Raw genomic sequence first — 25,289 nt, 5'->3', positions numbered from 1 at the left:
ACACAGATGAGACCCTACACTCTATAAATGACTCTCAAACAACACTTCTTACATTGGGGGTATATACCCCACCTAATAAAAAACACAAATATACCTCATACCACAGGCCTAGAAACTGTACCTGTAGCCATATAGCAGACCTAAACAATGCTCTAACAAAGTAGGACACAACAAAGCCACTCCTCTGTGAGCTGCTCTACCTCTCACAAGCAGCAAGTTTGAGATTTTGGCCAGGGGTCTGAGCAACCACGCCACAGTACCAGTGCAGCCCAGTGCCATATTCCATCATGCCTGAGACCTTTTTCGCAAGTATGGCTCCAAATCACCACAAACAAATGAGTCCTAGAAATTATTAGATTGAGCTATACTATCCCCTTCACATCCATGCCCCCTCCCCATCCCTCTACCCCATCCCTTTTCAGGGACCCATCTCATAAGCCCCTATAACAAGCAGAGGTGCAAAACTCCTCGCCTTGGGGGCAGTTGAACCCATCCCCAAAGAGCACCAAGGCAAGGGGTTCTTCTTGAACTACTTCCTCACAGCCAAAAAGACAGGGGTATGGAGGCAGATCATAGATCTCAGGAAACTGAAGAAATTTATTCACAACACAAAGTTCAAAATGGTAACTTTCGGAACTATCATACCAGCATTAGACATAGTGGATTGGTTCATAGCCCTCAACCTTCAAGATGCATATATCCATGTGACTATCCATCCTTACCACAGATGATTCCTCAGATTTGTCATGGGGCAGGAACATATGCAGTACAAGGTTCTCCCTTTTGGCCTCTCCATGGCCCCTCGAGTATTTTCCAAAACACTCACTGCAGTCAGGGCATTTCTCAGTAGACAAAATGCCATCATGCTTCCTTAGCTCAATGACTTTCTCATCAAGGGTCCTACTTATCAATAAACACCACCGGAGCGTGTTTTTTCCCAACTGGGACTTCTCAGAATCATAGAAAAGTCTATCATACAACCCACACAAAAAATAGAATTCAATGGAGCAGTCCTAAACTCTGTCACAGGAAGAGCTTACCTGCTGCTACCATGATTCCAGTCAATCTGAGATCTTGTTCACCTTCTCAGGCAGGCCCCTCTGTCTACTACCCAGACATGTCTCCAACAGTGGCAGCTGCGACCTTCGTAGTCCAATTTGCGATACTACACATGTGCTGTCTGCAACTCTTGTTCGCATGCAGTTACATACCAGCATGGCACAGCCTGGAGACACATCTAGTGTTTCCCCCACAAGTGCTGCAGTCTCTTGAATGGTGGATCTGCACCGCAAATCTGCTTACCGGCATATCTTTCTATTAACCAGACTCGTCAGTAATTATAACAATAGATGTGTGAGTCGTGAGTTGGGGAGACCACTGTGCTGCAACAGCAATACAGGGAACATGGGGCCAACATGAGAGAGATTTTCACATCAGTATCCTAGAACTCGTAGTCATTTGCAGGACCCGTGCTCATTTCCTTCCTCTGATAAGAGGCCAAACTATCTGTGCCCTCATGCACAACACACTTCTACATTTTATATCAACTGACGGGTGGGGGGTGGTGCCTGAGCGCGCACATTATGTGATGAAGCACTCAAATTCTGGAACTGGTGCATCAAAAATCAAGTAACCCCAACAGCCATGTACATACTTTGGCAACAGACTGTGGGAGTGGACAGACTCAGCAGATGCTTCTCAGGTTAGCACAAGTGGGAGATGAACACTAATAACCTCCTCTCAATCTTCCACAAATGGAGCTTTCCAACCATAGACTTCTTTGCAACACCTCACAATCACAGATGCCACAGATTCTGCTCCTGACCAGGCCTACGTAAGAGATCATAAGGGGATGCCTTCATCATTGGGTGGACAGGCCCACTGCCGTATGCCTTTCCACCCATCCTGTTTATCCCCAGAGAGATCAACAAGATCCATTCTGAGTGGGCCATGGTGATCCTAATAGTTCCAACTTGGCTGAGACAGCTTTGGTTCCCTTATCTACACCATCTACAGATCGGCTGATCCATCTTTTGGTGGTGCCAAATCTCCTGAGACAGAACCAGGTCAACACATGGCATCTCAACATCAGAACCAAGAAGCTCACAGCATGGCATCTTCATGGTTCCAGAATGAAGAATTCATCTGTTCAGACAAAGTCAAACATGTTCTTCCAAACAGCCATCATCCTTCCATTATAAGCAGCTATGAAAACAAATGAACACATTTCAACAATGGTACATGGCATGCAATTTACACCCTAATACTGTCCCTATACCTACCTTACTCGACTACCTCATGGATCTCAGTGCTCTCTATCAGCTCTGTCAGAGTGCACCTGATAGCGATCATGACCTTCCATGATTTGGTAGGCAACCACTCCCTCTTCCCACATCTTATGGTAAAATGCTTCCTCTTTGGCTTGCAGAAGATGCATCCAGTGCTGCACCCTCTCATACCACCATGGGACCTCAACCTGGTCTTAGATGCACTCACTACCCTTGGACCTTTAGCTACTGCACCACCGCAATACCTTTCTTAGTGGCCATAACATCCACTAGGAGAGTAGGGGAAATTGCGGCCCTCATGGCGGACCCATCTTTCATTATATTTACTAAAGATAAGGTGATACTCAGACTGCATCCAAAGTTCCTTTCATAAGTCATAACTGAGTTTCATATGAACATGCCTGTTTACTTACCTTTGTACCACCTGAAACCTCATAAATCCTCCAAAGAGGTGATGCCTTTTTGGTGAGAGGTGGGCAGTTGCTTTCTACCTTGACAGGACTTATGCAACCAGAAAATCAGACAGACTCTTTTTGACATGGTCTGGGCCTTGTGCAGGAACAACTGGTTGGGTGAATTGCAGATTCCATAAGTAATGCATACCAATTCAGAGGCAAACAGCCACCACAGACTATTAGGGCCTACTCCATATGGGCAGTGGCCACCATGACAGCCTTCCTTAATAATAATGTGCCACTGTTAGACATCTGTAGAGCAACCACATGGTCCTCAGCCCATACCCTTGCACAGCACTATGCTTTAGAGAAAGCTGTCACAGCTCTAGCAGATACGGTCCTTCCTTCCTCCTCTTCAAGATTCCAATACCCACCTCCATCCATTGGGTACTGCTACAAAGTCACCTAAAATGGAGCATCCACAGGGAACACTAGAAGAAGAAGGGGAAGTTGCTTACCCTACGCAGCAATGATGGTTCGTTGAGATGTGTCCCTGTGTGTGCTCCACTACACCTCTTCCTCCCCTCTGTTTGGAGTCTGCACGGACTTCGGGTGAAAAAGGAACAGAAGTGGGGCTTGAACCATGTGCATACTCTATGGGGTGGCTGGAGTGCAAGACACTCAGTGAGCATGCGTGGCATGACAGGGAACTGCTCTGTCAAAATTTCTGATCAGCAGGTGCAGGAGCGCTGCAAGACCTAAAATGGAGTACTCACAGGGACACATAAAGAACCATCGTTACTTCACAGGGTGAGTAACTTCCCCTTGTATTATACCTTAATATGTGGTGTGTTTAAAATCTGAATATGCCCTTGAATTTTGCAAGCAGCACTAGTCTTTCCAATGACTGACCAAAAAACCTCTTATCAAAGGCTTTGTGAACTTCAGACAGTTTAGAAAAAAATTAGCAGCTTGAGTCCACCACTGTATATAATATCTGGGTATCTATATACAACCAATAAGTAGAATAATCCTTAAGATTTTGTAAAGCCCCATTTTTGGTGTCTCTCGCTGTGTCTTTTGTTTTTCAGGAAAAATAGTTTATATCATATTGGCTACGTCTACACGTGCAGCCAACATCGAAATAGTCTATTTCGATGAATAACGTCTACACGTCCTCCAGGGCCGGCAACGTCGATGTTCAACTTCGACGTTGCTCAGCCCAACATCGAAATAGGCGCAGCGAGGGAACGTCTACACGTCAAAGTAGCACACATCGAAATAGGGATGCCAGGCACAGCTGCAGACAGGGTCAATGGGCGGACTAGCGCTTTCGGGGCAACAGCTAGCCGCTCCCTTAAAGGGCCCCTCCCACATACACTCAGCCTGCACAGCACGCGGTCTGAGGAGCCATATAGGCACACAGACCCCAAGCGCCGCAGTCATGGACCCCCAGCAGCAGCAGCAGCAGCAGCAGCAGCTAGAGGTCCACCCAGCCCTCCCGACAGGAGCAGGGCTTGCCCTGGCTCATGCCGTGTTGGGGGCAGCTGAGCACCTTCTTGCCCCAGAGGAGGAGATGCCCCCAGGGCAGCGGGGCTCAGCCCCTACCCCTGCAGCACCCCGGCCCCCCCCCCGCCTCACACGCCGGCGGCTGTGGAGCTACCCCACCAGCACCGACTGGTGGGAGCGGCTGGTGCTTGGGGAGTGGGACGACGACCACTGGCTCAGGAACTTCAGGATGAGCCGGCAGACATTCCTGGAGCTGTGCCAGTGGCTTACCCCCGCACTCAGGCACCGGGACACTGCCATGCGGCGTGCCCTCCCTGTGGAGAAACGGGTCGGCATCGCTGTCTGGAAGCTGGCCACTCCGGACAGCTACCGATCCGTGGGGCAGCAGTTTGGTGTCGGAAAGGCCACCGTCGGGGCTGTCTTCATGGAGGTAAGAGAACCCACAGGGGGAGGCCAGGCCAGGGCAGGGGGCCCAGAGCAGGCCAGGGTAGGGCAGGGCAGGGCAGGGGGGCCAGGGCAGGGCAGGGCAGAGCAGGGCAGGGCAGGGTAGGGCAGGGCAGGGCAGGGGGGCCAGGGCAGGGCAGGGCAGAGCAGGGCAGGGCAGGGGGGCCAGAGCAGGGCAGGCCAGGGCAGAGCAGGGCAGGCCAGGGCAGGGCAGGCCAGGGTAGGACAGGGCAGGGCAGGGCCACGCACACCCTGCTCACCCCTCATTGGGGCTGTCCCATGTGCTTTCTCTGCAGGTCGTGCGTGCCATCAACACCATGCTCCTGCACAGGCTCGTGAGGCTGGGGGACCCACATGCCACTGTCGCCGCCTTTGCCACCCTGGGCTTCCCCAACTGCTTCGGGGCTCTGGATGGGACTCACATCCCCATCCGCACCCCGGACCACAGTGGAGGCCGATACCTCAATCGGAAGGGCTACCATTCAGTCGTCCTGCAGGCCTTGGTGGACAGCCGGGGACGGTTCCAGGACATTTACGTGGGCTGGCCTGGCAGCACGCACGACGCCCGGGTTTTCCGGAACTCGGGCCTGTGCCGCCGGCTGGAGGCGGGGACCTACATCCCCCAGCGGGAGATCCCTCTGGGGGACACCACCATGCCCTTCTGCATCATCGCGGATGCGGCCTACCCCCTCCGGCCGTGGCTCATGCGCCCCTACACGGGCCACCTCTCTGCCAGCCAGGAGCACTTCAACGAGCGCCTGAACCGTGCGCGCCAGGTGGTGGAGCGCTCATCTGGCCGCCTCAAGGGATGCTGGCGATGTCTCCTGACCCGCCTGGATGCCAGCCCCAACAACATCCCTCAGATTGTGGGTGCCTGCTGTGCCCTGCACAACCTCGTGGAGAGCTTTCTTCAGGGCTGGGCCGCCGAGGCCGGCAGGGCACACGTGCAGCCACCTGCTGCCCTCAGTCGGCAGGTGGACCCAGAGGGGACCCGGGTCCGGGAGGCCCTGCGGGCCCACTTCGAGCAACAGGCCGCGGGGTGAACTCTGCCCAGGCCCCCTTCTGCCCGCCCCTTCCTCCCCCACACTCCTGCCCCAACGCCCACACCATGGAGCACCCCACCGCCCCCCCCCACTTGTCCAGGAGAAATGACAGCACGAACTTGTGGGTGAACGTAAATGTTTTTTTTGTCTTAGCGAATTTTTTTTTTTTTTGTAAATAAATAAATATGTGAAACAGAAACCAAAAAGGAGGGACAAACGTTCAACAAAAGCAAGATGTGCACAAATAAAACAATATACAGCAGCAAAGCAGAGAACTGTGCGCCATCAACAAAAAAGAAAAGCAGGGAGGAGAACGGGGAGAACTATTTACAGGGGGGGACGGGGCAAACAGGGGCAGTAACATAAAGCAGTCCCCAAAGTCTGTCCAACAAGGGGGGGGGCCACGTCCCGGGCCCCTCGCCCCTACAGCCCAGCAGTGGGCGTGCCCGGCCGGGAGCTCCGCCGGGCCTGCAGTCTGGTCCGCGGCTGGGTGGGAGCGGGCTCCACCGGAAGGTAGCGGCGCCGGCGAGTCTCGGGTGGCTCCAGGGGTCCCTCGGCACGGTGGCCCTCGCGGGGAGGTGGTGGGGCGACGGCGGACGGCCCGGCGACGGCTGGAGCAGCTGGTGGTGGGGCTGCAGGAGCGGGCATGGCGGGCGGTGGCTCGGCCGGCGTGGCATGGGGGGCCAGGTAGTCAACCAGCCGGTTGATGGTCTCCATATAGGCCCCCCATGCCTCCCTGCGCCAGGCCAGCGCCTGCTCCTGCAGCCGGAGGTGCTGCTCCGACACCTCCAGCTTCCGGCAGAGGATGGCCAGCAGCTGGGGGTCCGTGGCCGCCGCCGGTAGCAGGTGCGGGGTCCGCCATCTGGCCCTCCGCAGGGCCGGTCGTTCCTCGGCCGAGGGGCTGCCCTGGAGCGAGGGTCCCGGAGGGCTCTCCGGGACAACCGAGGCCTCGCCGGCGCTCTCTTCCGGTCCTTTGGATGGTGCAGGTGCAGGTGCAGGACACAGGAGAGGAGGGGGGAAAGAAGAATGGAGACAGGCGTTAGTGTGGGCCCCGAGCTGTGGCCTTTGTCCCCCCCGCCCTGTGCTGCAGGTTCCCCGTCCCCGTCCCCGGGAGATGCTGCTGTGATGGATGGGGTTCAGGGGTCCCCCTGCCCTGCACCCCGTCCCCTGGTGGGAGCGACTCTCACTTCACCCCGCAGGGTCTGAGAGCAGGAGAGCTTTCTTAGGCCACAGATGGCCAGTTTCTGGCAGGAGTGACAGCACCAGCTGTCGGAAGAGACAGTCCTTCCAACCCGTCGTGGGGAGAAGACCCCAAGGGGGGCCCCTCTGGGATGCAGCTTTCCCCCTCCTCTGGCTGGCTGCCTACCAGCTCTCCCTTCCCCTAGCCTCTACCTGTGGCCCCCGCCCTCACCCCCCAATTCCAAGCCAGCTCGGCTCCTCCCTCCTGTTTGCTCAGGGCAGAGGTGTCACCTGCCAGCTGTAGCGCCAGGATCCTCCTTTGGCCCTGGGAGCTCCTCGGCTCTGGTGGCTCATATGTAGCCTGAGTCTCCCTTTGGCACTCCCCCCACTCCATCACATGCTGCTCCTGCGGGGTGTCCCACCCCCTCCGCCCGGGGGCCCCTCGAGGTTCCGCTCCCCCCTGGCCCGGGGATGGGGCATGGCACTGTCATGCAGGGTGGCGGGGGGCAGGGGCTGATGGCTGCAGTGCTGTGAGGGCCATGGCCCTGGTGTCCTTGGGGCCATGGCCATGTGAGCGTGTGGGGGGCCCTGGACACATCTCTGTTCCCCCTGCCCCTCAAGCCCCGGGGTGTCCACCAGAGAGGGGTACCTACCTGTGGGTCCGCTCCCACGGTCCGGAGATCCCCGGGGGTCGGAGGCCCTACTGCTGCTCTGGGATGGCAGGAGGAGGATCTGCAGGCTGGATTCTGCGGAGGAGGAGCCCCCCTCCTCCTCCTCCTCCTCCTCCTGCCGCGATGTCCCGGGGATGGCCTCCGGGGGGGGCCCCTGGGGTGCAGGGCTTGCCTCCGGGGCGGAGTCCGTCTGCAGGGCCTGCTCGGGCTCGTCAGCCGAGGTGTCAAGGGTGGCCGGAGGGGAGGAGGTGTGCCGGGAGCCCAGGATGTCCCTGAGCTCCCTGTAAAAGGGGCAAGTGACGGGGGCGGCCCCAGATCGGCTGGCCGCATCCCGGGCCCGGGCGTAACCCTGCCGCAGCTCCTTGACCTTACTGCGGACGTGGTCAGGATTGCGGGCAGGGTGACCCCGGGCAGCCAGGCCATCGGCCAGCCGAGCGAACGCATCTGCGTTCCGCCTCTTGCTCCCCATTACCTGGAGCACCTCCTCCTCGCTCCAGAGCCCCAGCAGGTCCCGCATCTCGGCCTCCGTCCAAGAGGGGCCGCGCTGCCGCTTCCCAGACTGCGTGGCCCTCTGGCTGCCCTGGCTGCTCTGGCTGCCCTTGGGGGGGGGTCCCCTGGGGGCGCTGGGGGGGCTGCTGGGCAGCCATGGCCGGTGTCAGGGGCTGAGGGCTGTGCAGGCTCGCCGCGGGTGCAGGCAGGAGCCTGCACGTTGCCTCAGCCTCCTGCAGTCAGGGCGGGGGAGGGGACCTTTAAGGGGCCGCTCCACGTGGCCACCAGTGAGCTGAGGGGCTGGAGAGAGCGTCTCTCAACCCCCCAGCTGATGGCCACCATGGAGCACCCGGCAATTTCGACGTTGCGGGACGCGGATCGTCTACACTGTCCCTACTTCGATGTTGAACGTCGAAGTAGGGCGCTATTCCTATCTCCTCATGAGGTTAGCGACTTCGACGTCTCGCCGCCTAACGTCGAAGTTAACTTCGAAATAGCGCCCGACGCGTGTAGACGTGACGGGCGCTATTTCGAAGTTGGTGCCGCTACTTCGAAGTAGCGTGCACGTGTAGACGCAGCCATTGTCTGTTTCAGTGTATTAAGTCTCATTACTGTTACGAATTTCATCTTTGACATTTTCAACAAAATGATTATTGTGCATTTGAAAAAAATAGTCTGCAATTGTATCCTTCATGAAATGTAGGTAGAAGATTTTCCCCATTGTGCCTTTGAAAATTAATTCTTCCTGGATCTACCATGAAAACAAAAGCTATGAAGTGCAGGTATTTTCCTTTACAGTAATATTTATCAAATAAATCTCATTGTTTGTATTCAATTTGTTCTGTAGGCTGCTCTGAGTGCTACAGACATGGCCTTGGCTCTCAATCGATACCTTTGTACTGCAGTCTTGCCTTTGTTGACCAGATGTGCTCCTCTTTTTGCTGGCACGGAGCACCATGCCTCCCTCATAGATTCTTTATTACATACTGTGTACAGACTCTCCAAGGGCTGCTCTCTTACCAAAGCTCAGAGGGATTCGATTGAAGAATGTTTACTCTCTATTTGTGGGTAAGCAAATATCCCTGTCTCTCTAGAAAGATGAGTTGCTGTGTTGAGGTGTGGTATATACAAGAATATGAAATCAGATGTGCTAAATATATGGTACTTTTTATCAGTAGCATTGTTATGGAGTTTATTTAAAACAGTCACACTTAGATATTTTGTATTTTTTCTGTTTTTGCTAGAATCAGGGAAATATGTGTTTAAATGTATATTTAAATATACACTTGACTATATTCATGTTGCACAGATGGTAATTATATGTAGATGCAGTTTCAGATACTGTTCCATTAACAGATTCTTCTTAACCTCAGTTAGCAAACAAGAGCATGCACTGCAAGCTCTGCGTGAATAAGAAATTATAAACATAGGAGAGTATCATTTTAAAGAGCATTTTAAACATTCAGTCTGATAGTACAGTGTGGTAATTTATTGTAGAAGATTATATTGCTTGGTGAAGGTATTCCATTATCAGTTACATTTTAAGTTCTAGTTGACCTTTCATATCATAGTGGTTCACTATCAACACTCTCCAACCCATCAGTTGCGTTAGTGTCATCTTCTGTCCATCTTCGCATTTTTGCTTGTGTTCTCCCTTCTCAAGTCCAACAGCCTGTGTACAAATTTTCAGGTGTGTCCATTTTCAAAACATGCAAGCCCACAGAAACTGACGTCCCATTGAAAGTCACGGGGACTTAGACACCTACGTCATTTATGTACTTTTGAACATTTTAACCCACGTTTTTTCTCCAATCAGTTCAAAGGTGACACACACCTGTGTATTGGTAGCAGTGCTCCCACTAATTTTTTCTGCCCCTGAACAGAATTAATTTTCTTATGTACAACAGTGTGGAGATGGTATGCAACACATCCCTCATTCTCCCTCTGCCCCCAAGGGACATGGCCCTACGCCAAGCCCAGGCTCAAGTGGGGCTAGGGGAAGGGGTAATGGAGTTGGCTTCCAGCACCTTTTACCCTCATTAAAAATATTCAAATGCCACTAAGAATGTATGGTGATAATCAAGTATAGTATCAGAATGTAATGCTTTCTGATTTGCATTTGTCCTTTTGTTCTCTATTTTAGAGCTGGTTTTGGTTTTTTGAACGTGTTTTTAATGCTTCTAGCAATGTTTGCTCTTCGTCTTCTTCCTGCACATTTTCAATCTGCTGTTTCACCAACAAAATTATATCATGTCCTGGATTTGGAATAGGAGCGTTGGTAGACATCCTTGGAGAGTGTGATTACTTTATGCATTATCTATTTATTTGTTGCATAAAAGCTAGTTGCATGCTATCAAAACAAAAAAGCAGTCAAGTAGCTCACCTAATAAATCATTTTGTTAGTCTTTAAAGTGCTTCTTGACTGCTTTTTTGTTTTGATAGTATATAGACTAGTGCAGCTTTCTGTAATTGTATGCTGTATTAAAACTACCTGTGTACCTACAGCCAACTGAGGCCTTCCATGATGCAACACTTGCTGAGGCGATTAGTGTTTGATGTTCCTCTATTAAATGAGCATTCAAAGATGCCTCTGAAGGTATGTGTGGTTTACAGTAAAGGTAACTTTTAATCTTGTGTACAAAGTATTATTGCTTGTATGGTGCCTTGCCTCCATCCTTTAAAGGAAACTGTAGCATGTTATGACTGTAGCAAGAGGCAAGGAGCTTGTTTTGTTTTATTTTTTTGTGACAGGTACTAAACCCCACTTCTGATCAGTCCACATGGAAGCATAAAAGCCCATGCCTCCTCTCTCAGACTCCCCTCCCAGTTCTATCCTTTCTCCAAACCTGAGAGATATTAGAGGGTAAGGGAAAGATTATTCCAAGGCATAGATAGAGCAAGGTCGAGTGAATTTCTGGGTGGCATGTTAGTTTCTGCTCTTCCATAAAACTGATACATTTTCTGTGTACATAGTGTCGCTGAACCCTTGTTGGTCCCAGAATCTTAGAAAGACAGAAGGGGATAAGTTAATATCTTTTATTGAACCAACTTCTCTTGGTGACAGTGACAAGCTTGTGAGCTTACATGGAGCCCTTCTTCAGGTCTAGGAAAGGTACTCAGGAGTGCCACAGCTAAGCACAACGGTAGGCTAAGCAGATAGTTTACCTTGAGGTAGCTAGCACATATGCTAAGGGACCATTGAAGATATAGTGGCCCATTAACAACACTGTAGTCAGAGGACAAAAATGGAGAGTGTTAGTGGCTTATAGAAACGCAGTGTAAGCCAAAAATCCAGCCATCTTCTGGAAGGCCATGGCTACACTAGCCACCCCGCTTTTGAAAAGAGTATGCTAATTGGCCACTTTGGCAGATGCTAATGAGGTGCTGCTATGAATATGCAGCACCTCATTTGCATAATGCTGTCCACATGCATTTTGAAAGTGCTGCTTTTGAAATGCATGCTGCTCATATGGATGGGCCTTTTGAAAGGACCCCTGGACTTCAAAAGCCCCTTCTTCCCAAAACCAAATGAGGCTTTTGAAGTCTGGGGGTCCTTGAGAAAGGCCCCGGTCTACAGGGGGAGTGTGTGTTTCGAAAGCAGCACTTTCAAAATCCATGTAGCTGCCATTGTGCTAATGAAGTGCTGCATATTCATGGAACCACCTCATTAGCATCTGCCAAAGTGGCTCATTAGCATACTCCTTTTAAAAGGCAGGGACTAGCATAGCCACGGCCGAAGTGTTGTGCAGATTTCCATTGAGGATGAAGACTAATAGATGACTTCTCTGAGAAATCTTTTCTCCACCCTTTATTTTGCCTCTAAGCTCCAAAAGTGTTATCTCTCTGGTTGACACGGTTGCAGCTCTGCTCCATGAACACATACATTTACTTCCTCAGTTAGACAAGATCCTGAACACAGAGTCATATGAGTGAAGCCTCAGTGCTCCAAGAAGTGAATCATTCAGTGCCTTATATCCTACTCTCTTTTTTAGTGTGCTATGAGAAATTGCTGCTGATAATTTTCCAGTGCAGTGCTGGGCAAGGCATTTCAGCTCTTCTCATTTTATTTGTCCTCTCCCTCCTTATGAAGCAGGTCATAATTAATTTCACCTGCCACCTCTCTTGAATAGAGACTTGTGCTTTCTCTCTCTCCTGACTGAAGCTATGTCTAAACTCTCAGAAGTTTTGTTGACATAGCATGCGTCCAGACTGCAGATCTCGTAGAAGAGATCTGCCAGGCAAGAGCATTCTGTTAACATCACTGTGCACCTTGTTCCACAAGGAAGAAGAGACGTCTCAACAGAGGGTTTTTTCCCAACTTTTGACCCTGTATGGAGGGGCCAAATGTTGGAAAACCCTCTCCCAACAGAACAGTCAGCAAAAGAAACACAAATTGTAGTTCCCCACAATCTAGACACATCCTGAGGGTTTTCTATGCTGTGAAGGTTCTTGCTTACACTGTGATAAAGTCCAGTTAGCTAGGCAATGTAGAAGGCCAGTGTCTGCATTTTGCTTTCTCCCCAGAGGTTGTGATCGATGTGGTTGCCCTTAATTACAAGTGACCATATAACTCGTTATAAGCAAGCCAGTTTATTCTTAAGGTATAAAAACTACAGAAAAAAAAACATTAAAAGCAATTTGAAAAGCCCTATATGGATGCTAAAAGCTTACCGGAGTTCAACCCCAATCCAGCCTTGGGCTCTGTTAGGTGTCATTCATTCAGAAACCACAGCTGGGGTGCCCCAGGGGTTACAAGGTTATATTTGTTTTAAATTCAGAATCCATACCCAGGCTGTGCAATCTATCTGTCTGTCTCTCCATCCATCTGTCTGCCTTCCACCTCAGGCTTCTGATCATGCTCTTCAGTAATAGATCAGCAGCACACAGGTCATAGCTGCAACAGGTTGGGGTTTTGCATAGCTGTAGTTGTGGGAAGCACATTCACCCCCCCCTAGATATTTCCTAGGAAAATCACTTAACACATTTTGTTCCTAAAGTCCATTCTTGTCTGGCACATAATATAATGTAGACCTTTGAACCTCCCAGGTTTCCTATCTCCCTCCTCAAGAGGTTCCATACGCTCTTGGCCCCCAATAAGCCTCAAACATTAATTTAATTAAATGGACACAAAAGACTCTTACACTTAATTTAATAAGGTCTCTGACGCATATGGCAGGAAATTGTCATATCGGTCGCAACTAAGGTTCTACAGGTGTGATAATGATTTGGGTGTTTTAGATTATATACCTTGATCGTGGTTTGGTTCTGAAAATCCTTACAACATTTGAGTCCTCTTTTTAAGTCCATGGGAATGGTACATGAGGAATACAAATGTATAGTTACATTTTTAACTGTGGTCAGAATCCTTTCTCTTCTGCAGCACTTTCTGAAGATTCCCCAGAGTTATAACTTTGGATATTGTATCTCTATTCTGATGTACTACGAACACTTTTGGTTTTGTCTTGTGATTTGTTCTGACTTGAGAGAAGATGAGGTCTGGTGCCTCCTATACTGGCTGTGGGTCAGAATATTTTACTTACCTTTTTAGTGGGTGGAGTCATTTGTCTATGAATTTTGTTTCTCTGCAGGATTGTTGAGATTGATTAATAAAAAAATCCTACCTTAATATTTTTCTTTTATGCCCTGGAGCTGTTCTACAAATAGATAATTATATATCCATTTTCAATTTCCATGTCAACAATTGTTCTTGAGATAGTCTAAAGAATCCTTCGCATTAATGAAAATATATCATGAGGAACATCATTTTTAAGCTATAATAATCTCAGGATTCCAGTCCAGAAAACCCAGAACACTAAAATATAACAGAAATAGGTACCAAGAGCTCTCCAGGAGGTGGATTCCAGAGACAATGGAATTGTGCTTTAACAATACCATTTCTCTTCCCTTTAATAATTTAAAAGCATTATACCAGCCCCTGATGCTCTGTTATTGCTCTAAGAGCCTAATTTAGCAACTTTTGCAGTGCCAACCAATTTTACTTTATAGCTGTTGGCCATTTGGTGAAGGCAATTTCAAAATATCATGAATTTTGTTGCCTTTCAAAGAGCATCCATTTTTAATCTGAGGATTATGATCAAATAGGTTCAAGGGACTCTGACCACTCTTCTTTTTATTTATAGCCAGATGGAGATGGTATGTAAAAGGTTAATAATGTTTGTCATAGAACATCACTGTCGCCTTACCTTCGGGATGGTAAATATTGTGCTGCTCTCAACATAAATAACTTGTTTTAACTTAAGCGTACCCCAAGGTTTCTGAGGAAAAATATTATATTGAAAGTAAATTACAGGCAGAAATAAAATAATTTCCAGCAACCTACATGGCACTTAATATTTCATACCAATCATCAAAAATGCTTATTATTTAATGCAGATTATTTTTAGTTTCCTATCACAGAACTCACTCGGACAGAAACATTGTAGTTAAGTTTTTATCTATACTATATCTCTCCCACAGTACACAAAAAATCTTTTTTTCTTTCACTGTGAATGTATAGATTTTTTGCAAATGGAATATGCACGTCTAGCTGACTCCCACAGGAAGACAGGCTGACTCCTCTGTCTTTCGTAGATCACTGTACTATTTGAAGGGGTGGGGCTTTGGGCAGAAAGGGCTGGGGCAGGCGTAGCCAACTCTCAGGTTGCATCTACAGTATGATTTTAAGTCATTTAGCCTGATTTTTCCAAGTGCCTGTCATCACTGTAAATTCTGTTATCTCAATTTATGAAGCACTGAAATCACCATAATATCGAAATCCTAAAATCATAATAACCTGACAGGTATAGCATTCAGTTCGAATTTAAAAATTTGAATGAAGGGCAGTGAGGAAGCACCTTGTCTTTAAATCAAATTCATTAGTCATGCTCCTTCTGAATGTGCCCCACAATGCCCCACTGTTCTCCGGTCTGGCCTCTTCCATCTCCACTGCTCTTGGGAGCAGAGGAATTAGGCAGTAGGAAGACCTTTACAATTCAGCACCTGGAAGCCCATAGCTGTAGGGTCATGAAAGGCTGAAAAATGTTTTCTTTTATTTGCTAGGAGTGCAGCTGTATAGTCTGTGGTTCTGTGTACACCCCTGCTAGCTGCCTTTCTTTTCTGCACTGCCTGGCACGAACTGCTGCCCCCCATACCATATGTCAGCTAGGCTGTCGGTGGGTATTGTGCTTATGTGATAGGATGAGAAACTTCTTTTCAGCTGTTTACATGCTGTCCTGACCCTCCCGCATCCCCTCCCTCCCCTTCCTGAGATGCACCATGCATTCTGGAACTTTCCTGCACTCAGCCATGTCACATGGGTTGACGCCAAACCAATAAAAGGAAGTGCTGCGCAAGGTGCCAGGCAGCTTGTGCATGGTGAGGGTCATGATTTTCAGGGGCTGGCTGTAGCCTGGGGGTTGTTTAGCCACCCAGGGGATGTCTTCCTCAGCTATCACAATTATCGGGGGCTGGCTATAGCTGGGAGTCTTTTAGCTGCCCAGGAGATGTCTGTTTCAGTGGTCACAATTTTGGGGGGGCTAGCAGTAGCTGGGGGGTCTTTTAGCCCTTGGAGGGATGTCTCCCTTGGCAATCACAATTTTGGGGGGCTGGCTGTAGTCTGGGTTCTTTGAGGCAGCCATTGGAAGTCTCCCTCGGTGCTCATGAGTTTCAGGGCTGGCTGTGGCCAGGGGCCTTTTAGGCAGCTGTGGGACATCTCCCTAAGCAGACACGATTTTAGGTCAATGAAACAAAATATTTTGTCACTAGAGTGGCTGTCCTCTGGGACCAAACTTTTTGTATGATCTTTATCAAAGATCAAAGGGCTGGCTTTATTCAGGGGTTTTTTATCCACCCCGAGCCATAACTGTTTCAATGATTCATTTGAGTTCCAGTGTAGAAGCCATGTCGACTTAAACATAAGGGTCTTCCTTCAAAGGAGACCTAAGTCCAGATTCAAGATCCAACATAATCAAAGGGTCTCTGTGGACGGTCACAATTTTCATGGCTGTCCAAAGTCTGCTGTGTTTTAGCCCCTCCCTGCCGAGCCGTTACTGTTCATTCATTCAAGTTTCAGTCTAGCGCCCATGTCTGCTTAGAGTCCTCTTTCCCAGGATGCCTAAATCCATATCCAAGCCCAAAAGAAAGTGCAGGTGGTAGGTCTTCCTGGGCAGTTGTGGTTTTCGGGGCTGTCAAACGTCACAATTTTCGGGTGCTGGCTGTAGCCCAGGGTCTTTTAGCCACTCTGTGTGGTACATGTTTCAGTGAAGGCAATTACCACAGCTCTCGAAGGAAGGCTTGCAGCAGGGAATATTCTTGTCCTGAGGGACTTTTCTGACAGGTCCAAACTTGACTGTGTTATGGGGTATTTTAGCCACCCTGAGTCATAACTATGAATGATTCATTTGAGTTTCAGTGTAGCACCCTGTGTCTACTTAAACATACTTAACACAGCAGGGGAAAGAGGGAAATGAAATGTGGAAATATGTTGTTATATGCCCATGTCTACTTGCGAGGCCAGAATGCCACAGGACTCAGGGAACTGTGGAATAAGTTCCCACAATACACTGCTGCAGCACTCGATTTAAGCTCAATTTAGGCTACTTGTGTGCGGCAGCTGTAAATCTATTTTGTGAGGAGCATGTGGGAAGGGGAAGGTGCTCAAAATTGAATGGATAAAACCCAGTGTTACGAAATTGATTGTAATAAGATCGATTTTATCTCATAGTGTAGACGCAGCCTCAGTGTTGCCTGGACTACAGCACTGCCCCCACCCCAGCCCAGCCCTCAAAGCTCCACAGAGCAGCCAGTGTGGTCCTCTGACAATGATTCAAAGATGGCTGGAAGCCCCAAGCCCTTTAGAAATGCCTGGGCTCTTGGGCAGCTGCTTCCTCTGTCATTGTCCGCCCCCCTCCCTCCCTGTCAGCAGGCCAGAGTACGTTAGAACATAAACTCCTTGAATTAAATTAGATATTGTTCTTTGTATAATTAATGTGTGGACTGTAAAGTGTTTGAATATCAGGTTAGATAAGTACAAGCAATTATGTCACATATTTTGGATGACAAAAATATTTTGTGTTCTAGTTGCTGACAAATCATTATGAAAGATGCTGGAAGTATTATTGTCTGCCAGGTGGTTGGGGCAACTTTGGTGCTGCATCAGAAGAAGAACTTCATTTATCCAGAAAGTTGTTCTGGGGTATTTTTGATGCCTTGTCGCAAAAGGTAATATTTACATAGCTCTCCATGATTACAATGCAGGCAGATTATTTGTATTTAAACTAGTACTTTGAACTCAGCTGCCACTGCTGAGTTAACGGCAAATTATGTGATTTCCTTATAAATTCTTCATCAATTAAGAAACATACATACTTGATGTATTTGCATGTTGCTGTATACTTAGAAGGTCCTCTAAAATGCTTAGGTTTAACAGTTTGTCTAGGAATATGCTGCTTCCATGATCAATATAATCTTATTTTAAAAACACCAGGGGGCTGCACCCCCTGCTTGCTATAATCACCAATCCCCTCTTCCCAGGGGATCAGGGAGCTGTGTAGCCAGCCTCAGACTTACCAGGGCCTCTTCCCTAGGCCAATCCATTCCCCCCCAGCCTCCAGTATTCCCCCCTCCTCTTCCAGCCTCTCCCCCCAGCCCTGGGACTCGCCTTGGAGGGGAGTAGCTGGAAGCAGCTGTTCTTCCTCAAGTGGTCCCCGTGGGTGCTCCACAATAGGTGTCGGGCTCGCCCGGTGCCGCAGATCAGAATTCTTCTAGCAGTTTCTATTGGATTGCGCATGCACTGACGCGTGCCTCTCCCTTGCGCGCCCCCGGCCATGTGCGCGATCCGGTCCCCACCAGTTCCTTCTCAACCGCCATCGGCTGCAGACGGAATCCGCTCCGGCTAAACCCAGAGACAGATAAGATAGTTGTTTTTTACGTGTAGTTTGTTTGTTTTGTCACTATTAAAAAAAAAAGAAGAGAAAGAAAGAGAATATTAGACAGCAGAGAGAAGAGGAACGAAGGAGAGAGGGGCGGGCAAGAGGCTGTGAATGTTATTTTGGGTTAGAAAGCACTGATTAGTGGCTAAGTACCCTATTAACAGTAAAGACTCACCGTGATGGCCTCCTCGGGGTTTAAGAAGTGTGAGTCCTGCAGCGAGGCTATGCTGGCCTCTGATGGGCATAGTGAATGCATTTGCTGCCTGGGAGAGTCGCACGTTACTCAGAAGTGTTCCCACTGCGCTAAGCTTGCAGCCAGGGCTAGGAAAGACAGAGAGATGAGGCTCAAAATGATCTTGTTTGATAAGGCTCTCCACCTGAACCACCAGAGGAGCCTCACGCAGAAGGGCCCTCTGGGTCGCATAAAAGGAAGGCAGCCTCTTTGACCCCCTCTGTGCAGAAGAGGAGGAAACTCTCCCCGGCTCGATCCTTGCCGGCGGGCCCAGCGGGCAGGATGAGTGGAACGCAGAGCCCCTAGCCGCCAGCTCATGAAAGTGGCAGCGCAGCAGCGCACATGGCAGAGGCCGAGCCTCCAATTACACAACAGGCGGCATGGAAGGCGCCGCGAGTGCCAGAATCGGCAGCACCAACTCATGCGGCACCGGTTTCCGCGGCGCCGACGGCGCAGGGGCACCCGGCACGGAGCCTATCGGCACCGGAGGAAGCTACCCGTGCGGCACCGCCACTGACGGTGCCGAGCGCGGCGCCAACAACGGGGCGGCGCCCACCCCACAGGGGAGGGGCAAGACAAAAGCAAAAACTCGGCACCTTAGTCCATCTCCAGGCAGGGCTGCGCTGCCCTTATCACCCAGCCTGCCCCCCAAGATACACATGCCACACCGTCGGGCTGTAACTCCACCGGCTTATCTTGGGCCTCCCTCTCCGTTCCTCCAACCAATTTCGCCGTGGCTAGGGCCACCTTCACCATTTTTGGGCATGGATTCCCTTGAGTACTATCACAAACCGGCTTCACCACTATCTATGTCGTCACAGAGGTCGCGCTCTCCCAGACATCATGGGTACACTCCCCGATCGTGGTCCAGGTCTCCATCACCGGGCCCTTGCCCATGCTGCTATGGTCGTCCTCATCATGCTGAACACAGACACCACAGGTCTAGATCCAGGGGCAGGTCCTCTCCTACTACTCGTCAATACTCCCATGTACACTCTCGATCTGGGACGGGAACACAGTTGTCACAGGGGGAATTAGGTCCAGAATCCCGAGACTTCCCTTCACAGTCCTCCAGGGAGCAAGTATATCACTGAACTTGGGAGCCAGAGGATTTGGGGGAGGTTTACCCCAGCGGTTCCTCTTCATCCTCCCCAGATGAGGCCATGGCCCGCGGGGATGCCTCCCCTCTGGATGACCTTAAACAATTCCAGGAGCTGTTCACAAGAGTAGCTTTCACACTGGACATTCAAATAGCAGAGGTGCAGGAGAAGCACCATAAACTCCTGAAAAATTTGAGACCCCCGGCTTCATCTAAAATCGCTATCCCGCTGGACGAAGCCATTACGGAGTCAGCCACTAACATATGGCAGACTCCGGCCTCTATTCCGCCTACGAACAAGAGAGTGGATAAGAAGTACTTCGTCCCAGCCAAGGGCATGGAGTTCGTCTTTAGTCACCCGCAGCCCAATTCTTTGGTGGTCGAATCATCCCAGCGGAGCTCGAAGATGTCTCAGTACAAATCGGTGGGGTCGGATAAAGATGCTAAGAAGCTAGAGCTGTTTGGCAGGAAGGTCTATTCCTCCTCTACCCTATTATAGAGAATGGCAAATTACGCGGCACATCTATCAAACCATAACTTTGACAATTACTCTAGACTCACTCCCCTCATGGATTCACTCCCGGAGGACAAGAAGCCAGTGTTAAAGGCGATTGTCCAAGAGGGCTATGCGCCATCGCGAACGGGAGTCCAGATTGCCCTGGACGTGGCAGACACAGCAGCACGTTCAACAGCCACAGCAGTGGTAATGCGTTGGGAATCCTGGCTCCAGATGTCCGGTATCCCCAGAGACCTACAGGCGAAGATCATGAATCTTCCCTTTGATAAGCAAAAGTTGTTTGCGGACTCAACCGACTCGGTCCTCCATTCCAGCAAACACTCGAGGGCCACACTTAAGACCTTGGGTATTTATACTCCCCCATACAAGAAAAAGAAGTTCTATCCTCAGCAAAGACACTATGCTTACCAACCACAGCGCGCTCAATATCAGCGAGGCTACGACCAAGGTGCCATCAACAGCAGCAGCAGTACAGGGCTCCCAGGCGACGTTCTCAACAAAGCCGTACACCCTTGGGACAGGCCCAGAGACAGCAAGTTTGACGGGTATGTCGGGGGCTGTACTATCAATACCATCGCTCAATGCCATTCTCATCTCATGTTCCATCATCGCCTCAAACCGTTCCACTCCCAATGGCAAAAGATCACCACAGACAAATGGGTGCGAGAAATTATAGCCACGGGTTACACGATCCCTTTCCAGTCACTTCCACCAACAAAGCCTCCCGCCCGGCCTCATCTCAGGGACGCTGCCCACGAGGCGAGGCTGAAGCAGGAGGTAGATCACCTCATGTTCATAGGGGCGGTGGAAAGAGTGCCGGAGCAATTCCAGGGGAAAGGTTTTTATTCACGCTACTTCCTAACAGAGAAGAAAACAGGAGGCTGGAGGCCGATCTTGGATCTACGGGGCCTCAACCGTTACTTGCGCAAGCAACGCTTTCGGATGATCACAGTTGCCTCCATACTTACGGCACTGGACGATGGAGACTGGTTTGCAGCCCTCAACTTACAAGATGCTTACTTTCATATAACAATCCACCCAGCACACAGGCGCTTCCTCCGCTTCACGGTTGGGGGGGCACATTTCCAGTACAGGGTTCTTCCGTTTGGCCTATCCTCAGCACCCAGAGTCTTTACCAAAACCCTGGCAGTGGTATCAGCCTACCTGCACAGCAGGGGATGTTTATTTTGCCATATCTGGACGACTGTCTACTGAAAGGGGCCTCAAAGGCAGAGGTCCTACGCATGATACGCGTCACCGCGAACACGTTTACTTCGCTGGGCCAAGTTATCAACCTTGCAAAGTCAAAGACCGAACCCACGCAAGATATAGAGTTCATAGGGGCACGCATAAACTCTATCACACCAAAAGTATACTTGCCCGACGCCTGCTTCCGCGCCATCAACTCCCTGGTGCAAGTCATGACGTACAGCCCCACAGTGCCAGTCCTAACGTGTCTGCAACTGTTGGGGCACATGTTGGCAGCGATGTTTGTGGTATAGAATGCCAGGTTACGCATGCGAAGCCTGCAGCATTGGCTGGCGAGTGTTTACAAACCGGCATCCCATACTGTCCACAGGGTAGTGTCGCCCACGACAGAGGTGCACAGATCCCTAGCGTGGTGGGAAAACCCCGAGAATCTGCTAATGGGGGTGCCTTTCCACCAACCACAAATTTCTATTTTTCTTACTACCGACGCCTCCCACATAGGATGGGGAGCGCACATTGGCAGCAAGGTGACGCAAGGTCTATGGTCCCCTGTGGAACAGACACTGCACATAAATATACTGGAGCTCAGAGCAGTGTTCAACGCATGCAGACATTTTCGAGAATACCTGCATGGCAAGGTAGTCGGGATCAATACCGACAATACCTCCACTATGTTCTACATCAATCGACAAGGAGGGGCACGATCCCGTGCGTTATGTGCGGAAGCAGTCCGATTGTGGAACTGGTGCATCGCCAACAACATAACATTGAAAGCCTCGTACTTGCCGGGTGCCCACAATGTGAAGGCAGATCAGCTGAGCAGGCGCTTCGCACTCACGCACAAATGGCAGATCCGCTCCGACCTGCTACAGTGCATATTTCGTACATGGGGGTTTCCCCAAGTCGATTTGTTTGCAACCCAGTACAACAAGAAGTGTCCCCAGTACTGCTCCAGAGCAGGAATAGGGCGGGGGTCCCTGGGGGACGCATTTATGATTTCATGGAAGGGCCCTCTACTCTACGCGTTTCCCCCCACAGCGCTTACCCACAACGTTCTGCAGAAAGCCAGAAGGGAGAGAGCTCGCATGATACTCATAGTTCCAACTTGGGACCGACAACGTTTTCCCTTGCTTCTACGCATGTTGGATCGTCCACCACTCCCCCTACCGGTGGTGCCGGACTTACTCATGCAGGCTTAGGGGTCCATAGTGCACCCGCACCCTCAGGGACTGTGCCTACAAGCATGGTTAATCCATGGCTCAGTGCCTTAGAGAGCTCGTGTACAGAGGGAATACAACAAGTGTTGGAGTGTAGTCGAAGGACCTCCACCAGGATTACTTATGAACAGAAATGGACTCGATTTACAGCCTGGTGTTCTGCCAAACAGTTTGCTCCCCTTGACGTTCCTATAACCGTAATACTAGAATACCTATTGGACCTCAAACGAGATGGGCTTTCTCTATCCTCACTAAAGGTCCACCTCGCTGCTATATCAGCTTTTCGGCATACAGAGGAAGGGCCCACTGTATTCGCCCACCCTATCGTCACAAGGTTCTTGAAGGGGCTTGTAAACCTGTGCCCCCCTCAAAAACCGCTTCTGCCATTGTGGAGTTTGGACTTGGTGCTCAGCACGCTATCGGGACCACCCTTCGAACCATTAGCCACGGTACCCCTCCGACTCCTTACGATGAAAACAACCTTCCTCCTTGCGATTATGTCAGCCCGCGGGGTGAGCGAGCTCGCAGCAGTGATGGCAACGCCGCCCTGCACAGTATTCTCAAAGGAGGCGGTAACCTTACGGTTACACCCAGCCTTCGTTCCAAAAGGTTCCTCGGAGTTCCATCGTAACGAACCAATAGTTTTACCCTCATTTTACCCGAAGCCTCACAGCTCCAGCAAGGAGGTGCGCCTACATCTCCTAGACGTGAGAAGGGTGTTGGCCTTTTACGTAGACAGAACTAAGTCCTTCCGGAAAAGGGACAGGCTTCTGGTGTCTCTCGCTCCCAGGTCAAAAGGGGAAGGCCTCTCTTCACAGAGAATTTCAAAACACATTGTGCCCTGTATAAAAATGTGCTACGAGCTTTGAAAGACCCCTTTGCTGGCCCTGCCTAGGGCTCACTCCACCAGGGCGGTGGTGGTGTCAACGTCAACAGCTTTCTTCAAGGGCATCGCGTTAAAAGACATCTGTAGAGCGGCGACCTAGTCATCCTACGACACCTTCGCCAAGCATTATGCCCTGCATCGGGTATTTGAGGAGGATACCTGTCTGTTGACAGCAGTCCTCTCGGGGGCAAGCTGCACATGAATCGATTACCCACTTCTTTACTTGGGTTACTGCTGGGTAGTCACCTATTGTGGAGCACCCACGGGGACCACTCGAAGAAGAAAGAGAAGTTACTCACCTGTAGTAACAATGGTTCTTCGAGATGTGTCCCTGTGGGTGCTCCACCACCCGCCCATCCTCCCCACTTCGGATCTCTGTCTGGTGTTTTTCAGGAGCATCCGAGGCGGTTGGTCAAGGAACTGGCAGGGACCGGATCGCGCACATGGCCGGGGGTGCGCAAGGGAGCGGCGCGTCGGCGCATGCGCAATCCAGTAGAAACTGCTAGGAGAATTCTGATCTGCGGTGCCGGGTGAGCTCGACACCTATTGTGGAGCACCCACAGGGACACATCTCGAAGAACCATCGTTACTACAGGTGAGTAATTTCTCTTTGCCACCACACCATGACAGGCAGGGAAGATGCCTCTCAGAGGCAAGCTCTGGCTGCTGCTACTGACTGTCCCTGCCCCCCTAGGCTGGGCAGCAAGACCCAGCTGCAGTAAGCAGTGGCAGCCAGAGCTCAGCTGGACCTTCTTATCTCCTCTGCTGGGGAGGGAAGGCATCACTCACAGACAAGCTCCAGCTGTCACTACTGACAGGGGAGCAGCTTCCTGCTGCCCAGGCCAGGGATTGGAGAAGTCAGTAGTGGCAGCCAGAGCTCCGCTGTGACTGGTACCATCCCTTCCTGCCATGATCTGGCACTGGCAGCTGCTCCCAGCTCCTCACCCATATCTGGAGGTGGCCCAGCTACTCTCCACCTCCCTTACTGCAGCACTGGAATTGTCTGTAGCAACCTCCCCAGGGCCTCCCCAGGTGACAGATACACACATTTACATTATGATGTCATCCTGTTGCCAGGGAGGAATATATATATATATATATATATATATATATATATGTGTGTGTGTGTGTGCATGATTTAAATTTACTATATCTGCATGATTTATATATTTAAGAGACAGAGACAATGGTATCCATGCAATACTATATGGATACAATCCTGTGTACCCTTCAATTTCATCTGCCTCTTCGTTTATATTATTTTTTTTACTGAATATTAAGAAGATCCCACAAGCACTCTGACCTTGACAATCTTTAAAACATACACTGAATCATGCACCCATCAGTTACCATAGATGAAATCAATTAATTTGGGAATAGCAATCATATTGCAAATATTAATTCACCTCTGCACAAAGTCCCCACCACAGTCCCATGCCAAACCCATCCTGCCCTTTCCATCACCTATCACATCACTGTTGGGGGAGGAGAAAAAAACACACCTTGTAGTGTGTCCTGAGGGGAAGCATACTTAATCCTTCCTGACACAGTAGGACCATTCAGTTCCATGGGCCAATTCACTGTAAAAAAGACTGGTTAAGTGAGTATGAGCTCATAGGTTTTGGCGCTAAATTATACATTGTAGTAGCACTAATAAAATCTATCTAGAAGTTATGTTCACTTTATTATAAGTGCCATCATATTATCACTTTGGGCTTTTTTCTTCCTTTGGAGTGAACAAAATTGGACAATACAGTAAATTTAAATCATGCAGATATTTATTACATCTGTTTTTTCATGAGCATTTAAAAATTTAAGCACCAGCTAAACTATCTTTGAAATATCATCTTTATCTTAGCTGGACAAGACTTTGTTAATGAATTTGGACATTATATAGTATGACTTTTTTTTCCAATCTGATGGGGATTTCACCCTGATTGGAGACTATTTAATAAAGAAAATCAGATTGTTGGACAAGTGATGAATATTCTCTGCTTTGCTCTATTTTGGCACCCTGTGAGAGACCAGTCTGGCTCTCATTGAAATGAATAATTGTTTTTCCAATGACTTCAATGAAAGCAGGATTTGGTCCTAAATCTAGCTTTAGTATTCATTTATATTTCATTGTAGTTCACACAGTCAGTTTCTTTTATTTTCACAACTGAGATTCTATTTCACAGTG

At 49.7% G+C, this 25,289-nt stretch overlaps 1 protein-coding gene across 13 annotated transcripts in view; it reads left to right on the top strand.

Moving 5' to 3' along the window:
• RYR2 (ryanodine receptor 2) overlaps nt 1–25,289 on the top strand; it is a 975,983-nt gene that overhangs the window by 631,986 nt on the left and 318,708 nt on the right. For all 13 annotated transcript variants that reach the window (XM_074990102.1, XM_074990110.1, XM_074990109.1 and 10 more), the window contains 3 exons: nt 8,866–9,086; nt 10,524–10,614; nt 17,097–17,237. In XM_074990102.1, the coding sequence (XP_074846203.1) occupies nt 8,866–9,086; nt 10,524–10,614; nt 17,097–17,237 (453 nt within the window). The remainder of the gene's footprint in view (nt 1–8,865; nt 9,087–10,523; nt 10,615–17,096; nt 17,238–25,289) is intronic.

This window comes from Carettochelys insculpta, chromosome 3, assembly GCF_033958435.1.
Source record: "Carettochelys insculpta isolate YL-2023 chromosome 3, ASM3395843v1, whole genome shotgun sequence".
NCBI lineage: Eukaryota > Metazoa > Chordata > Testudines > Carettochelyidae > Carettochelys > Carettochelys insculpta.
The sequence above is the reverse complement of the archived record's forward strand: the minus strand, read 5'-3'. Positions and strand labels throughout refer to the sequence as shown.